Source organism: Haliotis rubra, unplaced genomic scaffold, assembly GCF_003918875.1.
Source record: "Haliotis rubra isolate DU_JTF1 unplaced genomic scaffold, ASM391887v1 Scf43, whole genome shotgun sequence".
Classification (NCBI taxonomy): Eukaryota; Metazoa; Mollusca; class Gastropoda; order Lepetellida; family Haliotidae; genus Haliotis; species Haliotis rubra.
In genome coordinates this window covers 219,139-235,169 of record NW_025767113.1, presented here as the reverse complement: position 1 = coordinate 235,169, position 16,031 = coordinate 219,139, and the positions used below count along the sequence as shown (strand labels likewise).

The window sequence follows — 16,031 nt, the reverse complement described above, 5'->3', positions numbered from 1 at the left end:
CAGTTTGTACTAAGAACGTCAGTGTGTGGGGAGCCCTACAGGTATCAACCACTCACACAGTTTGTACTAAGAACGTCAGTGTGTGGGGAGCCCTACAGGTATCAACCACTCACACAGTTTGTACTAAGAACGTCAGTGTGTGGGGAGCCCTACAGGTATCAACCACTCACACAGTTTGTACTAAGAACGTCAGTGTGTGGGGAGCCCTACAGGTATCAACCACTCACACAGTTTGTACTAAGAACGTCAGTGTGTGGGGAGCCCTACAGGTATCAACCACTCACACAGTTTGTACTAAGAACGTCAGTGTGTGGGGAGCCCTACAGGTATCAACCACTCACACAGTTTGTACTAAGAACCAGTGTCAAGGGAAGGGTCACGTCAGTGTGTGGGTAGCCCTACAGGTATCAACCACTGACACAGTTTGTACTAAGAACGTCAGTGTGTGGGGAGCCCTACAGGTATCAACCACTCACACAGTTTGTACTAAGAACGTCAGTGTGTGGGGAGCCCTACAGGTATCAACCACTCACACAGTTTGTACTAAGAACGTCAGTGTGTGGGGAGCCCTACAGGTATCAACCACTCACACAGTTTGTACTAAGAACGTCAGTGTGTGGGGAGCCCTACAGGTATCAACCACTCACACAGTTTGTACTAAGAACGTCAGTGTGTGGGGAGCCCTACAGGTATCAACCACTCACACAGTTTGTACTAAGAACGTCAGTGTGTGGGGAGCCCTACAGGTATCAACCACTCACACAGTTTGTACTAAGAACGTCAGTGTGTGGGGAGCCCTACAGGTATCAACCACTCACACGTCAGTTTGTACTAAGAACGTCAGTGTGTGGGGAGCCCTACAGGTATCAACCACTCACACAGTTTGTACTAAGAACGTCAGTGTGTGGGGAGCCCTACAGGTATCAACCACTCACACAGTTTGTACTAAGAACGTCAGTGTGTGGGGAGCCCTACAGGTATCAACCACTCACACAGTTTGTACTAAGAACGTCAGTGTGTGGGGAGCCCTACAGGTATCAACCACTCACACAGTTTGTACTAAGAACGTCAGTGTGTGGGGAGCCCTACAGGTATCAACCACTCACACAGTTTGTACTAAGAACGTCAGTGTGTGGGGAGCCCTACAGGTATCAACCACTGACACAGTTTGTACTAAGAACGTCAGTGTGTGGGGAGCCCTACAGGTATCAACCACTCACACAGATTGTACTAAGAACGTCAGTGTGTGGGGAGCCCTACAGGTATCAACCACTGACACAGTTTGTACTAAGAACGTCAGTGTGTGGGGAGCCCTACAGGTATCAACCACTCACACAGATTGTACTAAGAACGTCAGTGTGTGGGGAGCCCTACAGGTATCAACCACTCACACAGATTGTACTAAGAACGTCAGTGTGTGGGTATCAACCACCACTACAGGTATCAACAACCACTCACTTGTACTAAGAACGTCAGTGTGTGGGTAGCCCTACAGGTATCAACCACTCACACAGATTGTACTAAGAACGTCAGTGTGTGGGTAGCCCTACAGGTATCAACCACTCACACAGTTTGTACTAAGAACGTCAGTGTGTGGGGAGCCCTACAGGTATCAACCACTCACTAAGAACGTCAGTGTGTGGGTAGCCCTACAGGTATCAACCACTCACTAAGAACGTCAGTGTGTGGGTAGCCCTACAGGTATCAACCACTCACTAAGAACGTCAGTGTGTGGGTAGCCCCACAGGTATCAACCACTCACACAGATTGTACTAAGAACGTCAGTGTGTGGGTAGCCCTACAGTTATCAACCACTCACTAAGAACGTTAGTGTGTGGGGAGCCCTACTGGTATCAATAACTCACTAAGAACGTCAGTGTGTGGGTAGCCCTACAGATATCAGCCACTCACACAGATTGTACTAAGAACCAGTGTCAAGGGAAGGGTCACGTCACAGTGTGGGGAGCCCTACAGGTATCAACCACTCACTAAGAACGTCAGTGTGGGGAGTCATAAAGGTATCAACCACTCACTAAGAACGTCAGTGTGTCGGGAGCCCTACAGGTATCAACCACTCACACAGTTTGTACTAAGAACGTCAGTGTGTGGGAGCCCTACAGGTATCAACCACTCACACAGTTTGTACTAAGAACGTCAGTGTGTGGGGAGCCCTACAGGTATCAACCACTCACACAGTGTGTACTAAGAACGACAGTGTGTGGTGTAAAACAGTGTCAAGGGAAGGGTGCCCTGCCCTACAGGTATCAACCACTCACACAGTTTTGCACTAAGAACGTCAGTGTGTGGGGAGCCCTACAGGTATCAACCACTCACACAGTTTGTACTAAGAACGTCAGTGTGGGGGAGCCCTACAGGTATCAACCACTCACACAGTTTGCACTAAGAACGTCAGTGTGTGGGGAGCCCTACAGGTATCAACCACTCACACAGTTTGTACTAAGAACGTCAGTGTGTGGGGAGCCCTACAGGTATCAACCACTCACACAGTTTGTACTAAGAACGTCAGTGTGTGGGGAGCCCTACAGGTATCAACCACTCACACAGTTTGTACTAAGAACGTCAGTGTGTGGGGAGCCCTACAGGTATCAACCACTCACACAGTTTGTACTAAGAACCAGTGTCAGTGTGTGGGTGCCCTAGGTATCAACCACTCACACAGGTGTACTAAGAACGTCAGTGTAAGAACGTCAGTTTGTGAACGTCAGGAGCCCTACAGGTATCAACCACTCACACAGTTTGTACTAAGAACGTCAGTGTGTGGGTAGCCCTACAGGTATCAACCACTCACACAGTTTGTACTAAGAACGTCAGTGTGTGGGGAGCCCTACAGGTATCAACCACTCACACAGTTTGTACTAAGAACGTCAGTGTGTGGGGAGCCCTACAGGTATCAACCACTCACTAAGAACGTCAGTGTGTGGGGAGCCCTACAGGTATCAACCACTCACTAAGAACGTCAGTGTGTGGGGAGCCCTACAGGTATCAACCACTCACTAAGAACGTCAGTGTGTGGGTAGCCCTACAGGTATCAACCACTCACACAGATTGTACTAAGAACGTCAGTGTGTGGGTAGCCCTACAGTTATCAACCACTCACTAAGAACGTTAGTCAGTGTGTGGGGAGCCCTACTGGTATCAATAACTCACTAAGAACGTCAGTGTGTGGGTAGCCCTACAGATATCAACCACTCACACAGATTGTACTAAGAACCACGTCAAGGGAAGGGTCACGTCACAGTGTGTGGGGAGCCCTACAGGTATCAACCACTCACTAAGAGCCCTACAGTCAACCACTGTGTGGGGGAGTCATAAAGGTATCAACCACTCACTAAGAACGTCAGTGTGTCGGGAGCCCTACAGGTATCAACCACTCACACAGTTTGTACTAAGAACGTCAGTGTGTGGGGAGCCCTACAGGTATCAACCACTCACACAGTTTGTACTAAGAACGTCAGTGTGTGGGGAGCCCTACAGGTAACAACCACTCACACAGTGTGTACTAAGAACGACAGTGTGTGGTGTAGTTTAAACAGTGTCAAGGGAAGGGTGCCCTGCCCTACAGGTATCAACCACTCACACAGTTTGCACTAAGAACGTCAGTGTGTGGGGAGCCCTACAGGTATCAACCACTCACACAGTTTGCACTAAGAACGTCAGTGTGTGGGGAGCCCTACATGTATCAACCACTCACACAGTTTGTACTAAGAACGTCAGTGTGTGGTCTAGTTTACCCAGTGTCAAGGGAAGGGTGCCCTGCCCTATAGGTATCAACCACTCACACAGTTTGTACTAAGAACGTCAGTGTGTGGTCTAGTTTACCCAGTGTCAAGGGAAGGGTGCCCTGCCCTACAGGTATCAACCACCCACACAGTTTGCACTAAGAACGTCAGTGTGTGGGGAGCCCTACAGGTATCAACCACTCACACAGTTTGCACTAAGAACGTCAGTGTGTGGGGAGCCCTACAGGTATCAACCACTCACACAGTTTGTACTAAGAACGTCAGTGTGTGGGTAGCCCTACAGGTATCAACCACTCACACAGTTTGCACTAAGAACGTCAGTGTGTGGGTAGCCCTACAGGTATCAACCACTCACACAGATTGTACTAAGAACGTCAGTGTGTGGGGAGCCCTACAGGTATCAACCACTCACACAGTTTGTACTAAGAACGTCAGTGTGTGGGGAGCCCTACAGGTATCAACCACTGACACAGTTTGTACTAAGAACGTCAGTGTGTGGGGAGCCCTACAGGTATCAACCACTCACACAGATTGTACTAAGAACGTCAGTGTGTGGGGAGCCCTACAGGTATCAACCACTGACACAGTTTGTACTAAGAACGTCAGAGTGATGGGAGCCTTACAGGTATCAACCACTCACACAGATTGTACTAAGAACGTCAGTGTGTGGGTAGCCCTACAGGTATCAACCACTCACACAGATTGTACTAAGAACGTCAGTGTGTGGGGAGCCCTACAGGTATCAACCACTCACTAAGAACGTCAGTGTGTGGGTAGCCCTACAGGTATCAACCACTCACACAGATTGTACTAAGAACGTCAGTGTGTGGGTAGCCCTACAGGTATCAACCACTCACACAGTTTGTACTAAGAACGTCAGTGTGTGGGGAGCCCTACAGGTATCAACCACTCACTAAGAACGTCAGTGTGTGGGTAGCCCTACAGGTATCAACCACTCACACAGATTGTACTAAGAACGTCAGTGTGTGGGTAGCCCTACAGGTATCAACCACTCACTAAGAACTTCAGTGTGGGGAGTCATAAAGGTATCAACCACTCACTAAGAACGTCAGTGTGTGGGGAGCCCTACAGGTATCAACCACTCACTAAGAACGTCAGTGTGTGGGTAGCCCCACAGGTTTCAACGACTCACACAGATTGTACTAAGAACGTCAGTGTGTGGGTAGCCCTACAGTTATCAACCACTCACTAAGAACGTTAGTGTGTGGGGAGCCCTACTGGTATCAATAACTCACTAAGAACGTCAGTGTGTGGGTAGCCCTACAGATATCAGCCACTCACACAGATTGTACTAAGAACCAGTGTCAAGGGAAGGGTCACGTCACAGTGTGGGGAGCCCTACAGGTATCAACCACTCACTAAGAACTTCACTGTGGGGAGTCATAAAGGTATCAACCACTCACTAAGAACGTCAGTGTGTCGGGAGCCCTACAGGTATCAACCACTCACACAGTTTGTACTAAGAACGTCAGTGTGTAGGGAGCCCTACAGGTATCAACCACTCACACAGTTTGTACTAAGAACGTCAGTGTGTGGGGAGCCCTACAGGTAACAACCACTCACACAGTGTGTACTAAGAACGACAGTGTGTGGTGTAGTTTAAACAGTGTCAAGGGAAGGGTGCCCTGCCCTACAGGTATCAACCACCCACACAGTTTGCACTAAGAACGTCAGTGTGTGGGGAGCCCTACAGGTATCAACCACTCACACAGTTTGTACTAAGAACGTCAGTGTGTGGTCTAGTTTACCCAGTGTCAAGGGAAGGGTGCCCTGCCCTACAGGTATCAACCACCCACACAGTTTGCACTAAGAACGTCAGTGTGTGGGGAGCCCTACAGGTATCAACCACTCACACAGTTTGCACTAAGAACGTCAGTGTGTGGGGAGCCCTACAGGTATCAACCACTCACACAGTTTGTACTAAGAACGTCAGTGTGTGGGGAGCCCTACAGGTATCAACCACTCACACAGTTTGCAGTAAGAACGTCAGTGTGTGGGGAGCCCTACAGGTATCAACCACTCACACAGTTTGCACTAAGAACGTCAGTGTGTGGGTAGCCCTACAGGTATCAACCACTCACACAGATTGTACTAAGAACGTCAGTGTGTGGGGAGCCCTACAGGTATCAACCACTCACTAAGAACGTCAGTGTGTGGGTAGCCCTACAGGTATCAACCACTCACACAGATTGTACTAAGAACGTCAGTGTGTGGGTAGCCCTACAGGTATCAACCACTCACACAGTTTGTACTAAGAACGTCAGTGTGTGGGGAGCCCTACAGGTATCAACCACTCACTAAGAACGTCAGTGTGTGGGTAGCCCTACAGGTATCAACCACTCACACAGATTGTACTAAGAACGTCAGTGTGTGGGTAGCCCTACAGGTATCAACCACTCACTAAGAACTTCAGTGTGGGGAGTCATAAAGGTATCAACCACTCACTAAGAACGTCAGTGTGTGGGTAGCCCTACAGGTATCAACCACTCACTAAGAACGTCAGTGTGTGGGGAGCCCTACAGGTATCAACCACTCACTAAGAACGTCAGTGTGTGGGTAGCCCTACAGGTATCAACCACTCACTAAGAACGTCAGTGTGTGGGTAGCCCCACAGGTATCAACCACTCACACAGATTGTACTAAGAACGTCAGTGTGTGGGTAGCCCTACAGTTATCAACCACTCACTAAGAACGTTAGTGTGTGGGGAGCCCTACTGGTATCAATAACTCACTAAGAACGTCAGTGTGTGGGTAGCCCTACAGATATCAGCCACTCACACAGATTGTACTAAGAACCAGTGTCAAGGGAAGGGTCACGTCACAGTGTGGGGAGCCCTACAGGTATCAACCACTCACTAAGAACGTCAGTGTGGGGAGTCATAAAGGTATCAACCACTCACTAAGAACGTCAGTGTGTCGGGAGCCCTACAGGTATCAACCACTCACACAGTTTGTACTAAGAACGTCAGTGTGTGGGGAGCCCTACAGGTATCAACCACTCACACAGTTTGTACTAAGAACGTCAGTGTGTGGGGAGCCCTACAGGTAACAACCACTCACACAGTGTGTACTAAGAACGACAGTGTGTGGTGTAGTTTAAACAGTGTCAAGGGAAGGGTGCCCTGCCCTACAGGTATCAACCACTCACACAGTTTGCACTAAGAACGTCAGTGTGTGGGGAGCCCTACAGGTATCAACCACTCACACAGTTTGCACTAAGAACGTCAGTGTGTGGGGAGCCCTACAGGTATCAACCACTCACACAGTTTGTACTAAGAACGTCAGTGTGTGGTCTAGTTTACCCAGTGTCAAGGGAAGGGTGCCCTGCCCTATAGGTATCAACCACTCACACAGTTTGTACTAAGAACGTCAGTGTGTGGTCTAGTTTACCCAGTGTCAAGGGAAGGGTGCCCTGCCCTACAGGTATCAACCACCCACACAGTTTGCACTAAGAACGTCAGTGTGTGGGGAGCCCTACAGGTATCAACCACTCACACAGTTTGCATTAAGAACGTCAGTGTGTGGGGAGCCCTACAGGTATCAACCACTCACACAGTTTGCACTAAGAACGTCAGTGTGTGGGTAGCCCTACAGGTATCAACCACTCACACAGTTTGCACTAAGAACGTCAGTGTGTGGGTAGCCCTACAGGTATCAACCACTCACACAGATTGTACTAAGAACGTCAGTGTGTGGGTAGCCCTACAGGTATCAACCACTCACACAGTAAGAACGTATCAACCACTCACACAGTTTGTACTAAGAACGTTAGTGTGTGGGGAGCCCTACAGGTATCAACCACTCACACAGATTGTACTAAGAACGTCAGTGTGTGGGGAGCCCTACAGGTATCAACCACTCACTAAGAACGTCAGTGTGTGGGTAGCCCTACAGGTATCAACCACTCACACAGATTGTACTAAGAACGTCAGTGTGTGGGTAGCCCTACAGGTATCAACCACTCACACAGTTTGTACTAAGAACGTCAGTGTGTGGGGAGCCCTACAGGTATCAACCACTCACTAAGAACGTCAGTGTGTGGGTAGCCCTACAGGTATCAACCACTCACACAGATTGTACTAAGAACGTCAGTGTGTGGGTAGCCCTACAGGTATCAACCACTCACACAGTTTGTACTAAGAACGTCAGTGTGTGGGGAGCCCTACAGGTATCAACCACTCACTAAGAACGTCAGTGTGTGGGTAGCCCTACAGGTATCAACCACTCACACAGATTGTACTAAGAACGTCAGTGTGTGGGTAGCCCTACAGGTATCAACCACTCACTAAGAACTTCAGTGTGGGGAGTCATAAAGGTATCAACCACTCACTAAGAACGTCAGTGTGTGGGTAGCCCTACAGGTATCAACCACTCACACAGTTTGCACTAAGAACGTCAGTGTGTGGGGAGCCCTACAGGTATCAACCACTCACACAGTTTGCACTAAGAACGTCAGTGTGTGGGGGGCCCTACAGGTATCAACCACTCACACAGTTTGTACTAAGAACGTCAGTGTGTGGTCTAGTTTACCCAGTGTCAAGGGAAGGGTGCCCTGCCCTACAGGTATCAACCACTCACACAGTGTGTACTAAGAACGACAGTGTGTGGTGTAGTTTACCCAGTGTCAAGGGAAGGGTGCCCTGCCCTACAGGTATCAACCACCCACACTGTTTGCACTAAGAACGTCAGTGTGTGGGGAGCCTTATAGGTATCAACCACCCACACTGTTTGCACTAAGAACGTCAGTGTGTGGGGAGCCCTACAGGTATCAACCACTCACACTGTTTGCACTAAGAACGTCAGTGTGTGGGGAGCCCTACATTTCTCCCACAAGTTGAACAAAGGAAACTGCCTTAGTCATCGGGGCACAGCGAACCCTCGCTTATAGCGCTAGTCGCCAGACGCAACGACATTTGAATGTTAAAATGATGTAATCGAGGTCTTTTACAAGTAGTCTTTGAAATATCGTTTTGTGTTTTTCATCATTTATATTCACATTTCTAGGAATAGTTTACACAACAGTCAATGAATGTATTGCATAAACATTTGACTGAATCATTTGGTGGTTGTTGTTTGCAAAATAAAATAGTAAATAAGTAAGGGCGGCTGTGTTCAAATATTGTCGCAGTGTACATATTTCATCTAGCATGAGGTGAAGGGGAATGTGAAATGCATGGCGTGGGGCAATATATTACTGACTTCGTGGACCTTGAAACTTGTCATGTATAGCGTGCATGCTTCCTTTGCTATGTGCAGAGGCCATATAATCATAATTCTGCTATGTGTTAAACGAGTATGCAGTTGACAAAGCTCTATCGTACCTACGGTATGTGTGCAATACTGGCCTCGTTCGCCAGGCGGGGTGAAAGGTTGCCATTTACATTATCTATGGAGGATAAGCCGACGTCCCAGTTAATGAACATCCCCACCACGCCATGATGGTCTCCAACACCCAGTGATCGGTATGAGCGTCAGCAACCTTTGTCAATCGCATCTCCAAGCTAAGCTAAACCTGGAATAAATTACAAACGACATGCCATGCCATGTTGAGTAAGATTACCTTAAGTGGGAACCCCGCCTCTCCAGGTTGCCGCGCCATGATAGCTGGAGTTATGTCCCTTCGTCAGGTCAACGCGATCCCAGTTGTGTGAGGTGCCAGAGGAGTTTTTGTAATTGTATCAAACTTCAGTGGGTCAACTTGCCAACAAGGAAATATCGACTCAGGCCAGGCGAGACACGTGACAGCTGTGTTCACTGTGTAATGCTGAACAACAAATCAACCTGTTATCTGCTAATTCTGTGAACAACGCAACTCATTTTATATAGAAACACTTTGTGCGTGTGTTTTGCACATATGCATACATGCGCACGCACGCACACACACACACACACACACGCACACACGCACACACACACACACACACACACACGCACCGCACACACACACACACACACACACACACACACACACACACACACACACACACACGCACACACACGGTGTCCATATTTAACTTGTTAGACTTTGGGGATAACATGAGGTATTGATTCTCTGATCTCAGAGATCTAGATGGTACATAAGCCTGAAGAAGATCTGAGAGGTGGGGCTGTGTCTGTCATGCACTGGCATGCGAGACAGAGTTGTTTGAAGGGGATTTTCACGGGTGGCCAATGGAGTTGGTGTGATCTGTTTTCTTTTGATCTGGGAGGCAATGCGAGCAGCTAAATTCTGTATGCGTTGGAGATGGTCAGTGACACAAGATGGAGATCCGGCCAAAAGGCTGTTACAGTAGTCCATACGAGATGTGACTAGGCTGAAGCTGAGAGTTTTGGAGACATCTTTGGTAAGGAATGGTCTGGCCTTGCTGATATTGCGGAGATGGAAGTAGCAAGGTTTACTAACATACTTGACCTGTTCAGTCACACTGAGGTCTTGATCGACGACAACACCCAGATCCTTGACAGTGGAAGAAAGTGGAATGGCTGCTCCACAAACAGGCACACTAGTTATGTCACATTGCTTGCGTTTTCCAGTCTGTCCCAGAGATGAGGTGAAATTGGGGTTAAGGTCGTGCTTGAGAATATTTCGCTCATATGACGACGTGTGCGACATGCGTGTGTATGTGTATGTGCGGCTGCTTGTACTAGCCCAGACTTAAGCTGGTTTTATAGTGCTAGCCCACTGAGATACCATGCCGCAGTGAAGCATGAATACTCAACTCAGACACATTATACTGACCAGTCCTTGTTGTACCCATTAATGCCGAGCGCATTAATGTGTAGAGGGTGAAGAGGATCGGACCAAACATGGATCCTTGAGGGACTCCGCACTCAAGCCTAGATGCGGTTGACACTCACCAACAACAACGGTTTGAGTCCTGTCCTGTTGATAAGATGCCAGCCAGGATAAAGCTGAATCCTTCCAAGTTCTGTATCAAGTCTTTTAAGGAGCCTCTGGTGATCAATCGTGTCAAAGGCACTGCTTAGGTCATGTAATGTGAGCATGGCCACTTGTCCTGTGTCACTACCACATCGCAGGTCATTCAGAACTGTCTCTCTGCTGTGGTGTGCTCTGTAGGCTGACTGGTTTCTTCAGACTAGCGCTGACTTGAATACACTTGGGACATAACCAGATGAAGTATAAGAGTTGATAATCAGCACCAATGTTGGTATGAGTACGTCGAGACCGTCACATAGAAGGTCAGTTGGAATCGGAAAATACCAGTGCCCATTTGTGATCAAACCAAACGGATGTTGTTATTCAGTATATGATTATTTCAACTGCAATTACACCTATGCTTACGCCCGAATAGCTGTGGCCTGTTCTTTCGGCAACCAGCTGCTCATCCAAACCGCTCTCATACAGAGTCTCTTGACCACCCCAGACAGAACGTGTCTCCCTAAGGTAGCGGCAGAGTACCACTGGTTAGGCTTAGGATACTTGAGTGGACGAAGGTAAAAGTCATCACATGCCACTGACCTGCAGTCAAGTTGTACATACATTTCATACAAGCTGCAATGTAGCCTTGGTCAGGTTTTAAAACAAACTATTTATTCTTTTAAATTTTTTTTAAAAGTAATTACATGTACCATGTTATTCACTCACCTCAATGACATGTACTTTTGGTGAAGTCTAACTGGACCACGGGCAGGGTTCTCTTCATTAACATCTACTGAAATGACCTTCAGAGTATACCAATTGATGTTTGTTGTTTCTAGTAACACGATGTTCCCCTCCACCGAGTAAACAAAAAGTTTGTTCCATTGTAATTCAAGACGGTTTCAAGCAATTTCTCCGGGGTGTCATCCCTAAACAGCCCGCGCTCCCACAAAGCATCCCCCTCTTGTGTGATGACGTATGCATGCATAATAATCTCGACCACTTTTCCGCATGAATCTCTGCATCGAATCTCGTGAATTGTGTTGACCTCCCCTTTGGTTCCTTACGTATGGGACAAACAGACTCAGCGTTCTATTCAGATCTTCACCAGAAAGACTTAATAATTTGCTGCCTAACTCGGATTCAAACCCATTTCTTTCATAGCATATGCATAGTGTTCGGGTGCACGGGTTACGAAACTAGGGCGCCAATATGTATGATTTTAGGTTTAAGCGCAATAAACACCTGAGACTTGCCAATCTTCGCTCAGCTGGTGGGGGTCCTCGGTCTAACGGTATCTGACTCAACCTGAGTTTATTCCTTACATATATATAAGTGTTCTGTGCGACAATCATCAGACAAGCTGAAATGAAGTTACTTGTAACTATTTTTTCCCACTCGGTTTGTGTGCTTTCCATGCCGACAGGTTGATAGTAGTAAATTCTTTTTGTTGATCTTGTTGCCTTTGTTTTTGAGGCAATGACACACCACTGTAACCTCTCGATGTGCTGTATACACTACAGAAAACCTTACGATTCTGTGCCTCACGGATGGAGTTTGGCGTGACTGGAATTAAGTGATCTATACGAACGAGTACTTTTTTTATTCAAGTCTCTAATGAATTGCTGGTGAAATCAGCTTGAAGTATGCTACTGGAATCAAGTAACTGTGCATTATTTGATGTTATGCCACTTTTAAAGCAAAAAGATAATACATGTCTTGCCGTGTTTTCCTTAATCACCGCTGAACTGTTGACTGGATAATACCGAAATCTGTATGACTTGACACACGGCATCGTGGCACGCCACTGAAGGGATATGGTGTCAAACGTCAGTTCACAAATGCAGTATCGTGTGTGTCCACCATTTGCGTTGGTGCAGGCTTGACAACGACGATGCATAGACAGCAATAAGCGATTGAAGAAAGCTTGGTGAATGTTGCTCCATGTCTGAACCAACGCTTGTCCTACTTCAGCAAACGTCGCTCCGTGTCATCCCAAGCGTGTTGGACAGGTGGCAGGTTCGGGACAACAGCTGGCCAGGGGAGTACCGAATTGTTCTGCTGTCTCAGGAAATAAATCTGTCCATGTTTAACAACGCACGCGTCAGTATACCGCTCACCTCGCCGTCTGTACACCCTTGTCCTGCCATCTGAGCTGTCCTGGTGAAATCTCGACTCGCCAGTGAACAAAACACCATACCAATCTTGTCTCCTGTACTTTAGATGCTGTCTGCATCAGGCAAGACGTGCCTGTCAGTGACGGAGCAAAATTGGTCGTGTTTCGATGGCCACCAAGCATACCCACGGCGCGGAGCAGTCTAAGTAAACTAAGGCTCAGTATTATTCGTTTCACTGCTATACTGTGTCTAACAAACCCTAATTCGCGTCAGCGTCAGCTAACCTTTTGAACTGACCAATCAGAGCACAGCTTACCAAATCCAAACACAGTTTGTAAGTCCCGCCGAACCCTAAATAGCAGCTGTTGTCTGATTGGTTAAATCCGTTCGGCCGTCTCGCGTTTGATTGGACGGTCATAGGTCGCTCAAAGGTTAGCTGCTGCGACCTTCTACTAGGGTTTGTTAAAGGTCACATGCAACGTTAAATACAACTTTGGGTTTAACGTCGTGCTTGAGAATATTTCGCTCATATGACGACTCTCCATGTTATGAGGTGAGGGAAACTGGGTTTAACGTCGTGCTTGAGAATATTTCGCTCATATGACGACTATCCATATTATGAGGTGAGGGGAAATTGGGTTTAACGTCGTGCTTGAGAATATTTCGCTCATATGACGACTATCCATATTATGAGGTGAGGGAAACTGGGTTTAACGTAGTGCTTGAGAATATTTCGCCCATATGACGACTATCCATATTATGAGGTGAGGGAAAATTGGGTTTAACGTAGTGCTTGAGAATATTTCGCTCATATGACGACTATCCATGTTATGAGGTGAGGGAAATTGGGTTTAACGTCGTGCTTGAGAATATTTCGCTCATATGACGACTATCCATATTATGAGGTGAGGGGAAATTGGGTTTAACGTAGTGCTTGAGAATATTTCGCTCATATGACGACTCTCCATGTTATGAGGTGAGGTGAAATTGGGTTTAACGTAGTGCTTGAGAATATTTCGCTCATATGACGACTCTCCATGTTATGAGGTGAGGGAACTCGGGTTTAACGTCGTGCTTGAGAATATTTCGCTCATATGACGACTATCCATATTATGAGGTGAGGTGAAACTGGGTTTAACGTCGTGCTTGAGAATATTTCGCTCATATGACGACTATCCATGTTATGAGGTGAGGGAAATTGGGTTTAACGTAGTGCTTGAGAATATTTCGCTCATATGACGACTATCCATGTTATGAGGTGAGGGAAACTGGGTTTAACGTAGTGCTTGAGAATATTTCGCTCATATGACGACTATCCATATTATGAGGTGAGGGGAAACTGGGTTTAACGTAGTGCTTGAGAATATTTCGCTCATATGACGACTCTCCATGTTATGAGGTGAGGGAAATTGGGTTTAACGTCGTGCTTGAGAATATTTCGCTCATATGACGACTATCCATGTTATGAGGTGAGGGGAAATTGGGTTTAACGTCGTGCTTGAGAATATTTCGCTCATATGACGACTATCCATGTTATGAGGTGAGGTGAAACTGGGTTTAACGTCGTGCTTGAGAATATTTCGCTCATATGACGACTATCCATGTTATGAGGTGAGGGAAATTGGGTTTAACGTCGTGCTTGAGAATATTTCGCTCATATGACGACTATCCATATGTTATGAGGTGAGGGGAAATTGGGTTTAACGTCGTGCTTGAGAATATTTCGCTCATATGACGACTATCCATGCTTATGAGGTGAGGGGAAACTGGGTTTAACGTAGTGCTTGAGAATATTTCGCTCATATGACGACTATCCATGTTATGAGGTGAGGGAAATTGGGTTTAACGTCGTGCTTGAGAATATTTCGCTCATATGACGACTATCCATGTTATGAGGTGAGGGGAAACTGGGTTTAACGTCGTGCTTGAGAATATTTCGCTCATATGACGACTATCCATGTTATGAGGTGAGGGAAATTGGGTTTAACGTCGTGCTTGAGAATATTTCGCTCATATGACGACTATCCATGTTATGAGGTGAGGGAAATTGGGTTTAACGTCGTGCTTGAGAATATTTCGCTCATATGACGACTATCCATGTTATGAGGTGAGGAAACTGGGTTTAACGTAGTGCTTGAGAATATTTCGCTCATATGACGACTATCCATATTATGAGGTGAGGGAAACTGGGTTTAACGTAGTGCTTGAGAATATTTCGCTCATATGACGACTCTCCATGTTATGAGGTGAGGGGAAATTGGGTTTAACGTCGTGCTTGAGAATATTTCGCTCATATGACGACTATCCATGTTATGAGGTGAGGGAAATTGGGTTTAACGTAGTGCTTGAGAATATTTCGCTCATATGACGACTCTCCATGTTATGAGGTGAGGGAAACTGGGTTTAACGTCGTGCTTGAGAATATTTCGCTCATATGACGACTCTCCATATTATGAGGTGAGGGGAAATTGGGTTTAACGTCGTGCTTGAGAATATTTCGCTCATATGACGACTATCCATGTTATGAGGTGAGGGGAAATTGGGTTTAACGTCGTGCTTGAGAATATTTCGCTCATATGACGACTATCCATGTTATGAGGTGAGGGAAACTGGGTTTAACGTCGTGCTTGAGAATATTTCGCTCATATGACGACTCATCCATATTATGAGGTGAGGGAAACTGGGTTTAACGTCGTGCTTGAGAATATTTCGCTCATATGACGACTCTCCATGTTATGAGGTGAGGTGAAATTGGGTTTAACGTCGTGCTTGAGAATATTTCGCTCATATGACGACTATCCATGTTATGAGGTGAGGGGAAATTGGGTTTAACGTAGTGCTTGAGAATATTTCGCTCATATGACGACTCTCCATGTTATGAGGTGAGGGGAAACTGGGTTTAACGTCGTGCTTGAGAATATTTCGCTCATATGACGACTATCCATATTATGAGGTGAGGGGAAACTGGGTTTAACGTAGTGCTTGAGAATATTTTGCTCATATGACGACTATCCATATTATGAGGTGAGGGGAAATTGGGTTTAACGTCGTGCTTGAGAATATTTTGCTCATATGACGACTATCCATATTATGAGGTGAGAGGAAACTGGGTTTAACGTCGTGCTTGAGAATATTTTTGCTCATATGACGACTATCCATATTATGAGGTGAGGGAAATTGGGTTTAACGTCGTGCTTGAGAATATTTTGCTCATATGACGACTATCCATATTATGAGGTGAGGGGAAATTGG

At 46.6% G+C, this 16,031-nt stretch overlaps 1 protein-coding gene across 1 annotated transcript in view; it reads right to left on the bottom strand.

Annotated features, from left to right (window-relative positions):
• The window catches only part of LOC124288996 (adenosine deaminase-like), a 33,120-nt gene extending 23,641 nt beyond the window's left edge, over window positions 1-9,479 (bottom strand). Inside the window, exon 1 of the mRNA XM_046725592.1 lies at window positions 9,343-9,479. Coding sequence (XP_046581548.1) covers window positions 9,343-9,381 — 39 coding nt within the window. The 5' untranslated portion in view covers window positions 9,382-9,479. The remainder of the gene's footprint in view (window positions 1-9,342) is intronic.
• Between the last annotated feature and the right edge of the window lie 6,552 nt (window positions 9,480-16,031).